We start from the raw sequence: 12,990 nt of genomic DNA, 5'->3' as shown, positions 1-12,990 counted from the left end.
ATCCTAACTCATAGTTTTGCCAGTAGAAAATTTAACAGTCTTGTCAATTTAATGCTGCTGTTGGATTGGAAAGTTTTGGACTGCCAGCTTAGGAAGGCATTACTGTAAGAAGCTATTCTTGGAGATTTATTTTAGAAGAAACTTTCGGACCCTTACACTTGTAAAAGTGAAAGCTCACGTTCTGCAAAACCATATGGCTATGGCATTCCACTCACCAGACAGTGTTCTATCTATGCCTGAGAAAAAGTTTTTACCTCCTACACTAAACCAAGATAAGCATGAAGACAGATTTCCACATGCACTAAGTATTAAATAAGGGCTTCAAAAGAGAAAACTGGGCAACAACTACCGTAACAGTATTTTGCTTCAGTCTAACAGTCACCCTTCACAACAGTCCTTTACCTTTTGTGCTGTAGAGGTACTTATAAGAGAATCATTAGAAGTTAGACACGTAAATTTTATCACCTCTACTTATTGTGCAGAGGATCCAAGACTTTAAGGCCAGCAGAGCCTACACTGAGAATTTGGCCTCCCGAATCACAAACAGGGATCAGTTGTGGCTTTACCTGCGGAAGGTCGGGTGAAATCAAACTGGTCTCTGCATTGCAAATACACATAAATGAGTGGAAGGAAGCTCTCCATGTTTTCCCTGAGGTACCTTCCAGTGGCACTGCTGAGACACCACAGCTCAAACTGGAGCAGGTGAGTCCTACAGTGTTTTATCAGCATGCCTACAATGGCAAGGGAGGTTTCTGACCTCTGGTTAAGGCAGTGAACATGCACCTCTACACTGACTGCGTGTGCAAGGACTGGCTCGCTTTGGAGAGCCTGAAGGAAAACTTTCTCCAAATCTTTGCTGACTGATGCTGACATCAATATCCCCAAAGCTTTAATGTGGTCTGTAGACAGCAGTAGTTCTCCTCGCTGGGGCTGCTTTTGGTAGCTCTCTGTGAGGAGCTGCACCACAATCTGTCCATAGAAGCTTAGTTGTTTCCCTTTTTTAGGGGATTTTTCAGATTTCTGAGTAGTCAAGCTCGTCTCAGGAAGTCGCAGCATGGTTAAAGTGATCTCCTTCAGCTGAGCTGCAGCCATGTATATGTGCAGCTCCTCCAGAGCCTCCAGCTGGTGAGACTTCTTGGGAGAGACCTGGTTTCTGTCTTTCCCCGCAGCCTTTAGCTCTTTCAAGACACTTTTTGTGATAGCTTCAAAATACTTCGATAACACATGCTTGTGATCCATGCTCTGCAACATCGGGGCACCCGTTTTCAGCAGCTGGAGCACACCGGAATTGAGGTGAGCCGACAGGAGCTTCACAGTGACAGGGTTTAAATTGTGCTGAGGAAGAGAACGTTGTTCTAAAGCCAGGAACCAACTCTCCAGTGTAGGATGTCTGAAAATCAACATGAGCGTATCTTCTAATGTCTGTAACAAATGGTTGTAACAATATCACTGAATGGATAATTATACTTTGGAGGGGGAAAAAAAAAAAATAAAAATCGTTCATCTGCCTATTTTCCAGAGCATGTTTATTACAATTACTGAACATGAAATTGTCTATCAACTGGTCAGAGAATAAAATTATTAACAAACTACAAGCACGTAAATACCATTCTTCTAACATTTATAATGTGGGAGGCACGCCTTCACTCAATATTCTCCACATGTCTAAGTACATTTCCAGGGGAAAATTGTATATTCTGAGGTTTGTCAATCCAATTCCATTCTAGTTTCCACTCACAAATCCACAGAACAGATGAAAGGGGGGCAACAATTCATTCCTTCAAGTACATCATTTTCATAAACAGGCTTTATACGGGGCTTAGGGAATAGAATTTCTTCTGCAAAGGTGAGCGATCTCTGTCAGGACCTCTCTTGACTGTATTCCAGCTCAGGGGTGAGACTGTGGATGATGGAGTCTGGTCAAATCTACAGACAGTAGTTTCATAACTGCCGGACCACATGTTCAAAGTTCTGAATTCCTCCTCCTAGACCTTAACAGCATCTCTCTGCATCAACCTGCTTTCATTCAATACAACTCTGTGAAAAACAGAGTGTATGATATCCTGTTCACTCCCTGCCCTTCTGAGGACCTGGCAAATGCTATAGTAATGCTTCTACAAAGCAGTAAAATCCTACTCAAGCCCTTATACAGCAAGCATATGACAGACACACTTCAATCCTAACGAAATCCCAGAAATCCTCATGGCTATTATCAAGTCATAGCAGTCACAAAGCCTGATCCCTGCTAGACCCCCTGTTCTCTGTCACCTTTAGACAGTTCCATGCTTTGGTGGTTGGTGAAAAGACATTGACATAATTTGTGCTCAAAAAATTGTTCATGTCTAAGATAATTTGCTTTAATTCAGCAAAAATTATGACTATTTCCCTAGAGAATAAATAAAACCAAAGTTTACTAACAGGTGAGCTTCTGGCCTGTGTATCAAGGGATTTGGTACCTTGTCATTTGAAGACTCCTCTGTAATCAGAGATTCCTCATCCATAAAGAGATCTGATTCAGTCTGATGCTCTTCTCGTTTCTGCTGACTATCCAACTCTATCTGATTTCCCCGGCACAACAGGCTGCTCAGCAGGTCCATATAAAGGTCAACAAGGTGAGGACCAAAAGTTCTACCAAGCTGTGAAAATAACAGACATCTTGGAAGTTGAGAAAAGAGAAGGATGGGAGCAGAAGGATAATTATCCAACAGGAGCAGAAATTAGAACTTCATAGATTACAACCTTTTCTGGGGCAAGGAATCACTCCCCTCTATAGAAATCTGATTCTAAGAAAAGTCTCAGGGTGGCAAATAAATATTTATAGATTTTCATTTACACTGTGACTTTTGGTGTAACACAGGCCAATGAATTTCACTCTCTGGGGAGGCTTCTTATGGAAACCCAGGAGCTGGACTAAAATCTGGAGTCTATTTGCACTACACATAATTCAGTAAGATAACCCATGCAAAGTAAATCCAAGACTCCTCAATAATTACAAGGATGGATATTTGTTTACAAATTATGTGCAGGTTTGTCTGGTGCTCTATAGCCCCAGTGAGAGCTGAGTATGTAAAAAAGCTGCAGAACTGGATCCTTAAGTTTTAACAGCCAAGTCAGTTGTACTTGCTGCATTAAAATAAAACAATCTAACTCACAATATCATCACAATATTGCTCTTACACTGCCAAAGTTCTCCACTGTGGATTTCAGGTATAGTAACACATGCTTTACTCCTAACAAAAGCTGTTCAGGCGGGAGCTGGGAAGCCAGGTCTCTCAATTTTGTCTGGATATCATCTTCTAGTAAGGTATCGCTTCCTCTCTCATAGGCTTTCTTTAGCAAAGTGGTAAATACAGAATCCAGGGCCACAGCAGGTTCTTTGCATACATCTTTGCATTTTTTAAACTGTTCAAAATGGAAAAAAAACATAAGAGATAAATAAAGATGAGTATGAATCGAAAGTTTCTTTAGCTACCTCTGTTTAGAAATTAGTTCTGTGCTGGAAGTGGGACTGAAGCTCCAGGAGCATACGTGTACAGTCCTGCTATCACAGAGCTAGTCAAAGGTGTCCCATGGCAAATCTGTATATGGTCACTGCTGGGCTAACAGAAAACCACAGCCGGACCATGCATTCCCAACCCACACCTGGGTGAACTCCAGCCACTGTAAATTGGATCCTTGGGCCACATCACACACTCTTCCAGATGAGGAGCTGTAGTCTGGGTGATCGTGTACAACCCTTGAGCCCTGGCTTCACTTCCCAACCACAGCACGGACTTCTTGTGTCATTAGAGAAAAGCCCTTAAGCAAATTTGTGTCCCAATGTCATCAAGAAGCAATACAGAATTAGCTTAATGTAAATGCACTTTCTGATGGAAATGTAACCTTTATACACTGTGAGGTTTTATAGAAATACTGGCTCAAGCATTCAAGTGACTTCAGGTATTCCGTACCACAGGTTCCTGAGATTGCTGGGGTATCCAGAGTTTATAGTACTGGTTAAATCGGTAGAGCTGAGGATACTTAGAAACTTTCAGGGACTGTAGATCTTTATCATAGAGCTGGAACATCAAGCAGAGGGCGAGGGGTTCTCTCTGGGAGTGCAGGAGGTCAGTGAAAACAGCAACAAGATATTCTACGATGCGTGCTCCTACATAAGCAAAATAAAAAAAATGAAACCCGTTGACAGAAGTAATCTGCATGAGCACAGACACTAGGGCAGCCCTCTTTCCTTAAGACTTGGGCAACAGGCCATATAGCATCATCTAGAAAACTACCAAATAGGATTAAAAGGTGCTTGTGATGAGCTAGGCAAGTGCTCCTGACCCACTGAGGTATCTGGAAAAATACTCCATACAGTAGTCACCACTGAAGTAAATAATCACCCCACTTTAAGATATATGCTTAGGTTGGCCTGTTTCCTTCCCGACAAGCATAAAACTATCTCCGCTTTTACTGTGTTATGCTAAACTTGTCTGTATTTTGATGGATAAGGACCCCAGCAAAGCACCACCTAATAGGAGAACTGATTTGTACTGGGGAGAACACACCTAGGTTAACATGCACTGGTTAAATATGGAGGATTTTCTTTCAGAACTGTGACTTTCAGTTCCACTCTAGGTGCTACTCAACAGCCAAATATACATAGGACTTAGTGAGGTGCTGTGTGGTTGGCAAATCCTCCTCTGAGGTGCACAAAATCCTTTCCTCAAGGAGGCGGTAGAACTTTGGAACATTCACCCCCTGGAGCTTCATATCTGAAGAATTTTTCTTCGGAAAACGCATCTATCTTCTATTCAACGTCCTGTCTTCTCTTCCCTACTGACTGGTCTCAGTGGAGTAGCTGCCTACAGCCATTGAAACCACCTTCCTCTCACAATATGCATACTCTGAGCTTACAACACTGTTATTGAAGCACAACTGCTTCCAGGCCAAGACTGCCCATGCACGGACAGTGTCTCTGCACTGCTCCTCAGTCCCCTCCGTGCTCAGAGCCTGGGGTCATCCTCCTCCTCCACTTCCCTGTATCTCATAGGGGAAAGGTGGGCTCTCTTTTTCTAACCTGGACAAGTTTATCTTCCCACACTAGGAGCTCCCCAGAGTCAAATGGGAGTTTATAGAGTGCCTGCATTTACATCTATTTTTCCTAATCCAGAAACAATAAGCGAGCTTCTTTAAAGGCAGGAAAATAGGACAGAAGCACCTCATAAGCTTTAATGCCTCTCTTGAGCAGGGAGCACCATAAATCTGCACCTCCTTCTGCTTGCAATTAAGATAATAAAACGTCTCAAGGAGCTTATTGGGTAAGAATGATCCCACTTTCACGTCACTAGCATAGACGATACATAGAAACAAAAAAGTCTGTACCCGTTCCATTTTCAGTCTGAAGCAACAGTATATTCCTGGCTTCTAATGCAGCAGGGACAACAGCACTGAATGGAAATGTTTGGATAATCATGTCTTCATTTAAAGTGAGACCAATTTCTTCATCTAAGTCATCACTGCCCTCAATTAGGACATCCACCATATCCAGGACATCTATTAAGTGAAGAAAAAACATAAGGAGAGGATTCAGACTAACTAGAAAACAACAGAGGCAGAATCCAACACTCCAGGAATACAAGGCAGCTTCTGAATTCCTAAAGCAGAAAAAAGAATGAGAGACACATTTGCCTAGCATGTAATGCTAAATACAACTGTAAAAATCACTGTCTCTTACTGTGTTTTTATCTTTACTTTTTGCCTTTCAACATTGCTGTCCAGCTGACAGAAGTAAGGGAAGGAAAGAGGTGCATCAGCTACTGCTATCATGACAGCAGGTAAGGATGATCAGAGCGAAAAAGTGACAGGAAATGTGTACAGGGAAGTACAAAGGAAGCAGCCACTTCCCAATTAAAAGAACATCCTGAGCAGTCCTTGAAAAGTTTCACAGCTCTGTATGTCCAGAGAATCAAGTCTTGGTCATGAAAGAGTCAAAGACAGCTTTAACATACAAAGAAGATACCATGTATTCCGTGGCTGACATTACACCTCTGTAATACAGTCAACTCAAGGCAACTGATCCACCTGGTACCAAGTGTAAAACTATCTCAATTATCTTACATTTACATACTGCAAAATCCTACGCAGGGACTGTTACAGCAGAACAGCTAGCACATGGTAAGCTGTCCAAGTGTCAGCATCTGCAAACTTTTTAGTTTGTCTGCTGTAGGGCTGTGACTGGTCCCAGACAGCAGAAGCAGCAAAATTGCAGTTGTGTGCCTGGGAGTAATAAAGTTCCCAGGGCACCCCAGCCCCTTCCTCCTGGATGAGCAGCCCCAGGGAGAGGAACTGTAATAGTTTTCGTTTTAGTTAGAAAATGCAGCTGCACAAGCCTGAAGAGAGAAATTTAAAATACTGTTAAAATGGCAAAACTGCATCAGAAATTACTTCTGGGGGTAAAGAGGTAACTTTGCAATTCAAACTTCTACTTCTGATACTAAATACAACTGGAGGGTTGAATCCAATAGGTTCTTACTTAAGCAGGATTTCCATAGTTAGCAGTCGTCAGTTTGCATATTAGGGTTAGAAAATTTAGCACAAGGTCTTGTAACTCTCTGTTGTTCAGGGAATAACCACATACCGTCAATGTGAGAGATGGGGATGCTGACGTTATCAGAGTCTTGTTTAAACATATTAACTTGGAGCATACTGGCTTCCTGAACAAGGTCTGCTGCTTTATCTGTATATGGATAGGGATTTGTCACCAGTTTCAACAGGATCTGTTAACAAAAGTTGAGAGAAAAGTAAAGCGCACAAGCTATTAGGTCTACAGGATCCATATCTTGTAAAGAAAGACTATGTTCTAAAAGTGGTTAGAAGCTGGGAAAATTTTAGGAGGACAACTTCCATATATTCCTGCAGGAATCTGCCTATGGTTACTGCTGTACATGGGACGCTGGGTCTGCTGGAAAAAGAAATGTTCACTGCAATTTTGCACCTGAAGTGCTACCACACATTGAGTCCCTGGGAAACTGCAACGAAAAGGAAGCACTGGGCATTTAACATCCTGAAAAGCAAACAGGAAATGTCAGCTTTTCTTGTGAAAGATTACAATTTATTCAGGTCTAATAATTTTGGCAGGTATTGCCACATAAAGAGGAGATAAGAGCTACCCACATACAGAACACTCTACTCTTTTATCAACAGTGCTGTAATAACAATTTATCTTTCTGGATTTAATTTTCCTCCAAATCATTTCACTGTCCTCCCACCCAAGACAAGAAAGATGCCAGCTCTGTATAAAGAATTACAAACACTGCTTTTCTCAGAATTCATTCACTGATCTTTGACAGGTTTCTCAACAATAGCAACAAAATAATTAGTTTCCATTAACGCTATTCTTGGCATTGTTTATCCAGCTAATTTGAACAGTTGTTACCCTTTCCAAAAATTGAATCACTGCTTCCTTTTTGTCTTCTTTTGTATTATCCAAGTGTTCCAGCCAAATTGAAAGTTCCTTCCATGTGTACTCAAACACTCCACTGTCACGTAAAACCTGACCAGAAAACAAAAAAAAAAACCCATAACAATTTAAATACAAAACCCCAAAAAAGCACAGATCTTTTTGTACAGCAACTTTATGTTTTCCTCTTCTTGGGAAGAAAAAAAGAAGAGCAGGCTGATGAAAAGAAATATCAGTCATTCTCACCCCCACAGTTCAAAAGGCCTTACTCCCACTCACCAGGGCCATTCTAACTGTTCAACAGTTACTAAAACTGAATGCATTTTTTAAAACAAAATCTCCCAAGACTGTATAGTCTGACCTCAGCCTAACTAGGACCAAGGCCTAGTATCTTCAGCACGGCTATTTGCTTACTGGTCTCTGAGCAAGAGCAGTAAGAAGTGAGGCACGACTATGTTACAGCTGACGAGTGAAACCCCCTGAGCTCTGCCAGAGACACACAGGCTCTGTAGGAAAAGGGCAGGAAACCGTCCCAGGGCAGAGAAAGGAGGGCTTTAAGAACTACCAAACTAAGAGACAAAACATGGCTTACTCTCTCAAAACTGGCAAAATCAGCTGACAGCAACTTCTTTCTGCTCCTGTCTTCTCAGAGCCTCTCCCTCTCTCACCTGCTGTCTGCAGCACAAACCCAGTAAACTCCACTTGGTTCCTGCCCTCACACTGACCATGTGTATGGGATAGATCCCATATGCACCCCATTCAAGTTACGCTGTCAACAGCTATTCACCAGGCTGGGCAGCGAGCACATGGCGATCTCACTATGAACATTCATTCCCATGCATGTGGAACGCTAGACTTTTCCAGAAGAACTCAGGGCACAGGAACCTGCTTCAGCACGTGCCAGGGCACCATGTACCGGATGCAGGGGCCGTTGTGCTACCTGCAGGGCTGCTCACTGCAGCAGTGTCTCTGCTGCTTCACTGCTCGAGGCCTACGGTGCAGGGACAGAGAGGAAGAGAGCCTGCTACAGTACAGAGCCACAGCCAGGGCCAATCCATCTCATTGGTCCCAGCCTGCAAAAAAGCCTTATATGTCAGACAGCTTCAGCAAAGTGGCCTGAAACAAAAGATGTGCTCCCTACAATGTGGGCTACTACAACTCTGTCTCACACACTGGCAAGGAAGGTCCCCCCAAGACACAGACAAAGGTAAAAGCCAGGATAAAGGCTAGGAGACTTTGGTCAAGTCCTTCTGTTGTCAGCAGTCAGTCAGCACAAGCCCTACCGAGGTCAAAGTTGTCTGGACACAGAGCGTTCGATCCCTGCACCGCAGTAAATCTTACAAATTCAGGGGAGCAGGCTATACTGCTTTAAGAGGGTTGTACTTCTTTATACCATTATAGCAAGAAACAAAGAGTGCCATACCCTTAAAAACAGCCTGTAGGGGGGCTTTTGAAAACTACTGAGGTAATACAAAAGGAAAATCACTGCTAAAATAAACATAAATCTACTTGTGCTTAAAACAGTTGGGCAGATAGGTAAACCGTCAAATAAACAAACAGTGGGTTGTGACCACAGCAAGGTCCAGAAGGAAGCGTAGGCAAACTCACAGTTACTGTGGGTGGTGAGGTAGATGCAATTTTACCACAGTCAAGTAACAGGCATTAAAATATTTAGAAATTTTTGCCCACTTTCATGCTATCTAAATTCATGCCCTTATTTGAGGCACCCAAATTAGGAACTTGGTGACCCTATGCTACGTCTGTAAAAGAAAGAGAGGAGGAGGAGGGAAAAGAGGAGGAAGAGGAATGGCTGTCTGAAGGACAATCCAGATGACAGGCAATTTGAACAGCACAGTGGTAGAACCACCTGCCCCTCACTCTCAACAACAGAAGAAACCTTGACCAGCTTCCTAACTCTGGAATCTATGTTAAGTGACTGTAATTATGTGGGATGAATCTGTCCGTGCCTTTGTTTTTCCCCACACACAAAGGAAGTTATCACAGTTCATTTGGTCTACATTTACTCTGTGTACACCACCATCAGCTATAAAAATAACATCGCTGCTTACACGAATCTGACAGGATAATTCATTTAAAGAAAGAAAAAAAAAAAAGAAAAAAGGATTCATTTTTAAATAATTAACTATTTTTGGCAGAGTCTTGAAATAGAAATACACTTGCAGCTCTCATGAAAACAGGCAGGAACAGAATGTGAAATCCAAAAACATGCCTTCCGATTATATGGCACTGTGTTGAAAAATAAGCAAAACACACTCATTAACATCTATTCTTAGCACCCTTTCTGCTGACACGACTGCCCTAACTTCACTGCTCATGTGTTCTCTTCAGAGAAAATGAAATGGACTGAATCTAAAAGAGGAAACAAGAATGACTCAGGCAGCCCACGTCTCCACTCAGCAAAAGAATCCAAATACACTAGGAAAACTGTACCGGGTAGCTTCTGATTGAGATATTCATTACTGTGGGACAAAGTTAACCTGCCTTTAATCCCTTATGGCGATCAAGGGCAACTAGAACCTAGTTCAATCACTGTAACTCTGGTGCAGTGGTTTGGACATTACAATTGCACCCTGTGATTGAAACTAAATGCAGAAATTAAATGCAAAAAGCTGTATACAGACTTGTATACCACTATTACTATGGGACATTGCATGAGGAGCTCTGTTCAGGCCTTCGAACAGCGTTTTGGATCTTCTCTTAGCGGGGACAGTTGTTTGGTTGGGTTTGTTTTTATTGTAGGTCTCTACCCCAGCTTCGATAACCAGAAGATGCCCAGTTTTAAAAAGATATTTGAACCGACAGCCACTGGTGCCCTCATGAGATCTGTAGTTGATCAGCACTTCTGAAAAGTCATATAACTTATTTAAATGCACAGAAGGGGATTTTAATTCATTTTTAAGGCAACAGTACTCCTTGCATCAGAGCTTGTATCAGACTGTAACAAACAGGACTTTTTTGCAAGGCCAGAACAAACTAGCTAAGGCTTTAGGAAGGTTGCAGTGATGAAGTGTAGATTAAATAAATGAAGATAAAAGAGAAAGATCAAAAAAAAAAAAAATCTCTTCTTGATCAATGTCAAGACCTTTACAGGTACAAACTACATCGGTTTATTACAGTATCAAAACCAATTCAGCCAAGAGAGGGTGGGTAAACATTAAAGACATTTTCCTTACTATTTCATCAACTTGCAGCAAATTCAGTTGACAGCATTTACTTTCATAGAATACTTAGCCAACAGGTAGTTATCTTACAGAAATTTCCAAGAACAGCCTCAGAAACAGGAAAGACAATGGTTGGCCACACAAGTATGCCGTAAAGGTATCAGCTTTAAGAAAAATTTTGGAGCACAGAAATTTTAGATTAATAAGATATAGTGAATATCCCGATATTTCAGATCAAACACTTACCTTGATGATCAGCTTTTTGGTTGAAATTTTCAGATGAGAATGGTTACTTGTAACAAACATTTTCATCAGTAAATAGAATACTGATTTTTCACCAGATGCCTTCTCTGTCTCAGAAACATTCTAAAAGAAAAATATATTAAAATTCCCCTGGTACAGCAACACTTTACAGAATTATGTTGCACTGAAGCAGATATGTAATGAAAGTATATTATTTTATAGACCTGCCCAAAAATACCAAGGCCAGAAATCAATGGCATCATTTATACTACTTTGCTTTCAGAAAATAGAGTACAACGTTTTTTTGGAAAGTGGAAGAAGAGAGGAGTAACAAAAATACCAATAAAAGGGTCCAAGGTCCAAGCCACATTCCTCCACAACCATCCACCCTACTTCTATTTTTGTTCTCCCCAAGAATTCAGATTTCCTACAAGTACTGTCTGAATAAGAAATATAATCATTTAAGAGACTGATCTCCAAAGAACAGGAAAACAATGCAAGTCACAGTGATGTCGAATGCTGTCTGAACATCAAATGACGATCCTTCAGCCACCTCCCCTGCGTTTCTCACTGACTTGCATTTGATGTCTAACAACTGTAACCCTCTATAACATCGCCAGATTTGGCTTGTAACTTTTCTGTTAAAATCTGTCTATACTAGAAGGGCAAAGCCAAAAGAAAATACTTTAACTTCTTTGCCTGTTTCCAGTTTTTCCTTTGCTTGCTCTTAACCCTCCTCAGTCTTCCTTTATGGCCAACTGGAAACGACAGAAAATCTCCTACAAAGCAGGATCGCAGTCACAACACCCACACGTCTCTCTGCTTCCCCCCAATGCTAGGCCCACTCTTTTCTCCAGACATGAGAAGCAGGCTGCCAACAGCTCTCTTACTTTACAAGCCTGCAGTAAAAAAGAGAGCAGGGGCCCTGAAGGTTTCCTGTAATCATGGAGAGGAAGGACAGCCTTAAACAACAGAATCTTCCCCAGGACTGTGTGGGATGGCTCCTACCAGCAGCTCATTCCCTTGGTCTGAAATCTCAGGCTTTACAGACAAGTGGAAACCAGCAAATTCCCACTCTTGCCCCTCCATAAGGAGAGGAAGAGCTGAAGGAACCATTGTCCAGCCCTCTTCAGGGAGGCAAAAATTTCTGTCCTTGTAGAACAACTTTTCAGCTCAGACAGGATTCTTCACTAATGCTAAGACTATAATTCTCACTGGTTTTACAAAAGGATCACCTCCTACAACTAGGACTAGTTTAAAACTAGGCAGTGACAGATGTAAAGACTTGAGGACAAGAGGCTAAAGAAACATAAATCTGCCTTGCGGTTTCCTACCTGTACTCTGAACCAGGCAAATTTATTTGCAGGAAGTTCCAAAGCTACTTTCAGTATATGGTGCTGCAGAACAGGAGGAACCTCCTCTCGGAGGCCTTTTTCAGTGACGATACCTGAGGTTTGAAAGCAATACAGTCATCAACTTTATTTTGGTATATTTTCCTGAGACTTCAGGAACACAAATTATTTAGGGTTTCAAACCACCACTGTGAGATAAGCTGGCAATCCACAAACTTTGATACCATGACATCCCCAGACACACTATGGTTATGTTTGGCCAATTTAAGGCTGGAATCCAGCCCTCAGCGGGGAGAGACTAACACCTGTTCTCAGCACAAGCCATTACTGGTACATGGGAATACAAAATCTCTTCTATCAGTCCCAGTGACCCCGAAAAGCTGTGTCCCACAGGAAGTAAAGAGGATGGATAAACTAGAGACCAAAATATTGGTCTCTAGTCAGAGAATAAATTGCTGGACAGCAATAATTGGTCAGAATTATTCACCTTACAGCTGTGCAGAGACCCTTGCAACGTGCTCCAAAACTGTCCTGCCCACACTTTAACAGCCTTTAACAATTAAGTTATATACAGAGATCAACTGTATAAAGCTTTTGTTTCAGTGTGCTTTTCATCGTCTGTGTAGTATCTTCGTGGTCCATGTTAGAGACAACTATAAATTTTAAAAACGCAGCATCACTACACAGTCTAGCCAATAGTAAGACCAAACAATAAAACTGTACCAGCTGTGTAAAGCACATATTGCTACAAGGTAGAAGAATATGCTGCCTT

General features: G+C 41.8%; 1 protein-coding gene across 1 annotated transcript in view; it reads right to left on the bottom strand.

Moving 5' to 3' along the window:
- Window positions 1-12,990, bottom strand: part of URB1 (URB1 ribosome biogenesis homolog) — a 54,101-nt gene that overhangs the window by 21,107 nt on the left and 20,004 nt on the right. Inside the window, 9 exon segments of the mRNA XM_054195972.1 lie at window positions 567-1,422; window positions 2,457-2,636; window positions 3,178-3,402; window positions 3,951-4,147; window positions 5,365-5,535; window positions 6,620-6,758; window positions 7,418-7,534; window positions 10,870-10,989; window positions 12,201-12,313. Coding sequence (XP_054051947.1) covers window positions 567-1,422; window positions 2,457-2,636; window positions 3,178-3,402; window positions 3,951-4,147; window positions 5,365-5,535; window positions 6,620-6,758; window positions 7,418-7,534; window positions 10,870-10,989; window positions 12,201-12,313 — 2,118 coding nt within the window.

The sequence above is a fragment of the Rissa tridactyla genome, chromosome 1 (assembly GCF_028500815.1).
Source record: "Rissa tridactyla isolate bRisTri1 chromosome 1, bRisTri1.patW.cur.20221130, whole genome shotgun sequence".
Taxonomy (NCBI): Eukaryota; Metazoa; Chordata; class Aves; order Charadriiformes; family Laridae; genus Rissa; species Rissa tridactyla.
Note: the sequence above shows the minus strand (reverse complement) of the source record. Positions and strands in the feature narration are given on the sequence as shown.